This window comes from Mustela erminea, chromosome 15 (assembly GCF_009829155.1).
Source record: "Mustela erminea isolate mMusErm1 chromosome 15, mMusErm1.Pri, whole genome shotgun sequence".
Taxonomy (NCBI): Eukaryota; Metazoa; Chordata; class Mammalia; order Carnivora; family Mustelidae; genus Mustela; species Mustela erminea.
This window is the reverse complement of record NC_045628.1, coordinates 76701742-76709138: the sequence shown is the minus strand read 5'-3', so window position 1 is coordinate 76709138 and position 7397 is coordinate 76701742. Positions and strand designations below refer to the sequence as shown.

Sequence of the window (7397 nt, the reverse complement as noted above, 5' to 3'; positions counted from 1 at the left end):
AAAAGAAAAATTAAAAAGCCACTGTGAACGATTCTGAAATTACAGTTTACACTCCAGAAGCCCCCCCCCCAGCACAGCCACAGATTTTTTTAAAATGCAACATCCTGAATCTTTATGTAGTTACCTCACTGACATCACTGTGATTGTGTACAAATTTCATAAATAAAATAAAACCAGCTGCTTCGGACCTATAGAGGTCGGGTCTGTAAACTTTTTTGACCGTATTCCCTAACAGTTAAAGAGAAATATAAATACACAACCTCGGCATAAGCATATTTATAAATTATATTAATAAACTAATGTATTATGTACATTATCGAAAAAGGAAAACAGATCTAAGTATGATGAGAATACATTTCTATAACTGAATGTAAATCTTCATATTTTCATGGGTGTTCCACTTTACGCAGCCCTGCAGCTGCGCATACAGGTGCGTGCGGTAAACTCAGCTGAGACAGAAAATTGAAACAAATGCAGGTGCTCTTGGGTACCTGGGCCTTGCTTCTTAAGGCAGTCGGCCAGGCCAATAATGGCCCCAGGCTCAGCCACGTGGGGCACAGCGGAGCCTATGGCGCGGCGGCCGGCCCGACAGTCCCCGCCGGTGGCGGGTTCCCTCGCCGAGCAGAGCGGAGCTGTCAAAGCGAGCAAGGGTGGCGCGGAGAGTGGAAGAGCTGCGCAGCTTCAACTCCCCGGCTCCAGCTCCCTACTGCTGGAGTCCAAGACCCGGAGGCAGCCATGAACAGCGAGGAGCAGTACTACGCAGCTACGCAGCTTTACAAGGACCCATGCGCGTTCCAGCGGGGCCCCGCGCCAGAGTTCAGCGCCAGTCCCCCTGCGTGCCTGTACATGGGCCGCCAGCCCCCGCCGCCGCCGCCCCCGTTCCCGGGGACCCTGGGCGCTCTGGAGCAGGGCAGCCCTCCCGACATCTCCCCATACGAGGTGCCTCCCCTCGCCGACGACTCCGCAGTGGCGCACCTCCACCACCTCCCAGCTCAGCTCACGCTCCCCCACCAGCCTGCCGGGCCCTTCCCGGATGGAGCTGAGCCGGGGGCCCTGGAGGAGCCCAGCCGCGTCCAGCTGCCTTTCCCGTGGATGAAGTCCACCAAGGCTCACGCGTGGAAAGGCCAGTGGGCAGGTAAGCCTGGCTCACCACCCCCTTTGTCCATACCCGCTCTCCAACGGGCTGCCCCTACCTCCAAACCTCCCCAGGACCCTCCACCCGTTCGTGTTCCCAGACCCTATGGAGCACCCTGGATCAGACTAAACTACATAGGAAGCCAACTGGGCCATCCTACAGAAGTGCCTTTCTGGTCTCATTTGGAGCGTCCTTTCCACTCAGCTCTCCCCCCCGGGAACTTAAACCCTTCTTTCCCTGTACACTGAACTTCAACAGCTGCGCACCCGCAGAAAGCTAAAGCCTGGCAGAGCTCCTGGCCTCAGACCCTCTGCATCCTCCTCCCCTGGGGGAATGGCCAGGACTCCGCGGAATGAGCGTCAGAGAAGCCGAGCAGGGCTCTGGGATGCTTCCAACCCGGGCCTGAGCGCGCTTTTAGAGTCCCGGGCCCCCTCTGGCCCTGGGTGGCTTCATTACAGGAGTGCAGGCAGACTCGGAGGCACCCCGCGGATGCAGAAAGGCAGGGAAGACAAACTGCAGCCAAGTTTGCAAAGGCGTTGGGCAGCCGGGGGTTGGGAGGTCGGAGGGGCGGGGGCGGGGGCGGGGGTGGGGGGTTACTCACCGCAAAACCGAGACCTGGCTGCTCAGCCTGGGAGACGAGCCGCTGTGAGAGGCGTCTGCGCTGCTAGCTCACTTCTGAACACACGGAAACGTTCCAAAGGGTCTCCCCCGCCGCGCCCCCGCTGCTTCCCAGAAAGTAAGTTTGAGGAAGGAGATGCCCTCCTTGCACAGCCGGTTCGAAGAGGCGTGAGCCCTGGATCCCCGTGGCCCTAGGCGCCGGCGTGTCACCGAAGGTCGTCCCGGGAGCCCGGAGGCTGAGGCGGGGAGCGACCCCCAGGCCCCTTCCCCGCCACGAGCTGGCCGTGGGTTCTGACCGCTACACAATGTTATCGCTTCCGTGCCGCGGCCACTTGTGGTCACACCTACATGGCGCGTAGCTGACTTTTCTCTTCCTTCCAGTAGTCGGGGGTAGGAGAAAGAGGCTCAGGAGGGGTCGCGCCCCCCCACCCCAGAGTCCCGTCTCTGCACCGCCCGGTGCAGCCCGGCGAGCCTTGTGGGGTTCGAGCTCGCCCAGGGTCCCCGGGGCTCGCCTCTCCCCCTAGTTCACTTTCTCGCAAAGGCCGGGTGTGAGGAGCGGGCGGGCCCGGGTCTGGAGTCTGGACGGGGCCAAATTCGGCGGCAGTCGTCTCCACGTAGGGCGCAGCCCAGGGGGAGAGGGGCGCCAGACGCGCCCGGCGCCTCTGCGTACTTACGCCGCGCGCGCGCGGCCGCCGGAGGCTGGGGAGTCTTGGGAAATGCGGGATTCTTGGGAGGCGGGAGGACCAGGTCCTTCCACCCAGGGTGGGGGCTGGGGACGCGCATTTCCGGCATTCCAGGCCCTCCTAGGGAGGCCCCACCTGAAACATTCTGAAGCCGGATAACTTCCCCACCCTACCCTGCTCTGGTGGAGCTTGGGCTCGGGCACACCTACGGAGCCAGACTGTAAAATCCGATGGAAAATTGGCGGCCTTGCCCCGGGATAGGGGGAACCTCGAAAAGCTGACCTCAGGTTGCAGAGTCAAGGGAGAGGCCTTTGCTGGAACCCTCTGACCTGCTACAAGTGCAGCCCAGAGGGAATGGGCCAACCCCCTTTCCTGGACGCTGCCTGTAGGGTGCTCCTGCGGCCTAGAGGTCCTCCCGGAAAACTCTGGAACGAGCAGAGCTTCAAGCGCCATGAACGTGCCTGCCCACTCCTAGTGGGGTCTCAAACCCCTGAGGAGAGTAACGTGATCAAAGCGCTTCCATTTGTAGTAAAGATATGAATACTAACAACAAAACTATAGGAACTTTTGAAAACGTCGACCTAAAAAATGAACCGCATAAGCCTCGCTAGCGGGCTTGTCCCTAAACCAGCCTCAACCTGCGCCTTACGGAAGGGCGCAGACGTGGGAACTCTTGACATCTTCTCCATACCACCACCAACAGCCTCCATCCCCTGCCAACTTGTCCTGAGCAGAGGTCTCCTGAGGTAGTGGACCCTGTCCCAGTGGCTCACAGCACCTCCATGACCCCAGCAGAAGAGGGCCAGAGCCCCTAGAGATTGTGGATTGAATTTAAGAATCTCGGAGGGCCTTTTTAACTTTCCTATAAGGCTCCCTTGCTTCTCTCCCGTGCCCAGAAAATCTTAGAAGTGTAAGCCTCTGGAGATGCTCCTCAGGACTCCTCTGCTGACTCTGACCCAAGCCTCAGCCTTGGGTTCTGGGAACCTCTTTTTGGCCTGGGAGGGAAACCCTCCCACCCAAACACACTTGTACTAGCTTTTCAATTCCCTAAATCTTCCTAACAGTCACAAGAGAAATATCCCAGACTCTGTCCTAAGACAAGCAGACTTAGGCATCTTCTTAGAATATTGGAACTTAACTCGACCGCAGGGTGCAGTCGGTACCAAGCAGAAAAAGCAAAAAAGCTCAAGGTCTGGAGCACAGCGGCAAACAGCAGGTGTGCAGCGGTAATTTGGGTAATTTACCGGGCCAGTGGTTTCTTCCTTGCCACCCGGGTTTGGAGCTGGAATGCCTGAGCCTTTGACTATCACTGTCCTGTCCTCCATAGAGCTCTCGGTTGCCAGTGGGAACCCGACCCCTGAGACTCCCCACTCACCTTTTCAGCGTTTGAAGCTCAGGACGCAGACTTCAGGGCTGACAGGGTTATTCCTCAGGGCGCGGAATGGTTTTCGTTCTTCTCCAGGGCAGAGATCCAGCGGAGATGAAAACAATTATAGAGAATTATAGAGAATTTATGAGCTCTTGAGTCGGAGATGATTATGACAATATATAGAGAGAGATAACACATAGTTAGATGTGACAATATATGTCATAAGCTCAGCGTTCTTATTAGCTCAAGGTTTTTCACAATGAGGGTTGCACTTATAAGTTGATTGATCATGAAATCAGTTACATGGGCCAAGATCTTTTTTAGAAAACAAAATAGTAAAAATAGTTTATAAAAATATTTTTATATATTTAGTATTTACTATATATATTTACTATTACTACATCTATTAATAGTAAATAATAGTTTATACTAAATATATAAATTTTAATATGTAAATATATATTAATAACATATTAAAATATATATTTTAAAGATTTTATTTATTTATTTGACAGACAGAGATCAGAAGTAGGCAGAGAGGCAGGCAGAGAGAGAGGAAGGGAAGCAGGCTCCCTGCTGAGCAGAGACCCTTATGCGGGGCTGGATCCCAGGACCCTGGGATCATGACCTGAGCCTAAGGCAGAGGCTTTAACCCACTGAGCCACCCAGGAGCCCCTATTAAAAATATATTAATAGTAAACTATTATTTACTATTATTAAGATATATTAATAGTAAATAGTGAATATATAGTACATAGTATATAGCAAATATCTAAATATTAATAGTAAACTACTGTTTACTATTAGTAAATAGTAATACTGTTTACTAATAGTAAACTACTGTAAACAGTAGTTTACTATTAATATATTTTTATATATTTGCTATATACTATGTACTATATATATTACTATGGACTATTTAGATATAAATTAATAATAGTAAACAATAATTTACTATTAGATAGTATCATATGTAGTAAAGGTTGGTTTTATGTCCAGAAATTTTTTTTAGTGTTCCATAATTTATCAGTTGCGTATGTCCTGAATTTTTTTTGTGTCAGTTCTATGTCAGTGTGTGAACTAGGTAGTGATCTGAAGTATATTCTTACTGTGGGTCATCATTAGAAAACTGTGGTTTTTAAAATTCTTACATTAAATGCATTTGTTGCCTTTGTACAATCCAGTAGGTTTAGATATCTATTGTGTGTGCATTTAAATCACCATCAACCCAAACACTGGCCAGGAGAACCCACTGAAAAGTCACTGGTTGACAGAGCTCAGGACTTGCTCACAGAGAGCCTGAGGGCACTCACAGCTTTGACCTCCAAGAAAAGGCGACCTTGGGCCCCTGGGTGGCTCAGATGGTTAAATGTCTGCCTTCAGCTCAGGTCATGATCCCAAGGTCCTCAAATGGAGCCCTTAGTTGGGCTCCCTGCTTGGTGGGGAACCTGCTCCCTCTCCCTCTTATGCTCCCCCTGCTTGTGCTCTCCCTCTGTCAAATAAATAAATAAAATCTTAAGAAAAGAGAAAAAAAAATAGAAAGGAAAGGAAAGAAAAAATAGACAACCTTTACTAGAGAAGGGCTGCAGGAGCCCAGGCTGAGCTCTGGGAAAGGAGGTTGCCCTGGGTGGTAGGAGTACCTGGGAGCACCAGGGGTCCCAGGATTGGGGCTGAAGTGTTGGGCTTTGGGGTTGGGGCAGGAGGGGCCAGGGGTCCAGGGACCACACTCACGTGCCCTGTTGCCCACAGGCGGAGCCTATGTTGCAGAGCCAGAAGAAAACAAACGGACACGTACTGCCTACACGCGTGCACAGCTGCTGGAGCTGGAGAAGGAGTTCCTATTCAATAAATACATCTCGAGGCCCCGCAGGGTGGAGCTGGCCGTCATGCTGAACTTGACCGAGAGACACATCAAGATCTGGTTCCAAAACCGCCGCATGAAATGGAAAAAGGAGGAGGACAAGAAGCGCAGCTGCGGGCCAGTGGCTGGGGGTGGCACGGATGCTGACCCGGAGCAGGACTGTGCAGTGACCTCCGGTGAGGAGCTGCTGGCGCTGCCGCCGTCGCTGCCCCCGGGTGGTGCTGTGCCGCCCGCTGTCCCCGCCGCCACCCCCACCCGAGAAGGACGCCTGCCGCCTGGCCTTAGCACATCACCACAGCCCTCCAGTGTCGCGCCCCTGCGACCTCAGGAACCCCGATGAGAGATGGGGGCTCCTCCTGGCCAGGCGGCTTCAACCACTGGGAAAGAGGGGGAGCAGTGGTCGGACCCTGGGTGTGGACAACCAGCCCTGGCCCCCTGGCTGTTCAAGGAGCCAGGAACTGCCTTGGCCAACCCGCACGGAAGGGGAGAACTCGAGTTCTCAGGCGCCTGTGCCAATTGGGGCGCCTTGGGGAGACACTGGCAGACCTTCTGGAAGGAGAAGAAAGGTTTTCTGTAATATCTGGGGCCTCTTCCGGTGATATTGTTGGACTGGCGACATCTGCTGCTGCTGTGCATGTCCTAGCACTCCAGAACCATGGACCTCTTTAGAGAAGCCAGCTCTTCAAAAGACCACAGAAACTACAAGCTGGAATGCTCCCCAACATACTGCAGGCGAGCTAGATGGAGGGCCTTAATCTGTCCTGAAACAGAGCCAATTTTACTCAGACTTCCGCCTTAAAGCTTAGAAATAATTGAAAGGAAACTTCTAAGGTTTCAAAGACCTAGTGAAATTGATGGCCATGAAATAGAGTAATTCCTCCTCCACTTCCTCCTCCCTTTGTCTTCCTTTTCCTTTTTTAAAATTCTTTTTAGCGTAGCCTCATACTTCACCAGCTCACCTCCTTCTGTCTGCATCTCTTTCCTCCAAAGAAGAGAACATCTTGCGAGGGTGGCTGGGGCAACAGCAGAGCTGGAATATAAAGGCCTTGTCAGAGTCCCTGTAAATCCAGAGGGCACTTAGGAGATGAGTCTAGAGCAAGGGATTTGGGGGGAAAAGATACCCCACACACACGCAGCCATCACTAAACTGAAGCTATTTGGAGCTTTCTTTTTAGGATGTGGATTTAGTTGCTAGTCTCAGGACAGGACAGGCTGTATGAAAGGCAAGCAGCATGGCCTGACCCACCTTGGGAACTACTCACAGAAACGGTATGATTCCTACACCTTTAGAAATGGTGAACATGTATGTGGTTGGAGAGTTTGAAAGCTGGTTATTTTTATTTAAAGTTGTAACTAGGTCTGTAGTTTCCACGTCAGTTGTTTGTTTCAGGGTCCGGGCCTTGTGTTCAGCTGGTGTTTGTGGAAAACAATTAATAAATGTGGATGACATGGAAAAGAAATGCAAACTGATTTCCCTCGCTTTGTATCAGATTTTCTTGCCATGCAATGATTCCATTTCTTTCTTTCTTTCTTTCTTCTTCTTCTCTTTTTTTTTTTTTTTTTTAATTAAAGCAGCATTTATTTGCTTGGTACTAACCAGGGAAGAGGGGGCAATTTGCTTCGGAAGAGTCTCCACCCCGGGTGGCCCGAGGCCAGCAGTATTTTGTATTAGGAACGAAGAGGCCCCGACTTAGTTGGCTTCTGATCTCTGGGGCCCCCTGCTCCTCCCTC

At 51.8% G+C, this 7397-nt stretch overlaps 1 protein-coding gene across 1 annotated transcript; it reads left to right on the top strand.

The window, feature by feature from the left end:
* Nucleotides 1-619: 619 nt before the first annotated feature.
* On the top strand, nucleotides 620-7124 carry PDX1 (pancreatic and duodenal homeobox 1). The gene is made up of 2 exons (XM_032315234.1): nucleotides 620-1135; nucleotides 5555-7124. The coding sequence occupies exons 1-2, from the start codon at nucleotides 736-738 to the stop codon at nucleotides 6004-6006; spliced, it is 852 nt and encodes a 283-aa protein (XP_032171125.1). The 5' UTR covers nucleotides 620-735; the 3' UTR covers nucleotides 6007-7124.
* Nucleotides 7125-7397: the final 273 nt, after the last annotated feature.

Bases quoted from the DNA above. Each gene is read 5' to 3' on its own strand.
- PDX1 (XM_032315234.1), top strand. From the start codon at position 736: ATGAACAGCGAGGAGCAGTACTACGCAGCTACGCAGCTTTACAAGGAC. The intron at 1,136-5,554 runs GTAAGCCTGGCT...TGTTGCCCACAG, and splicing joins GTGGAAAGGCCAGTGGGCAG to GCGGAGCCTATGTTGCAGAG.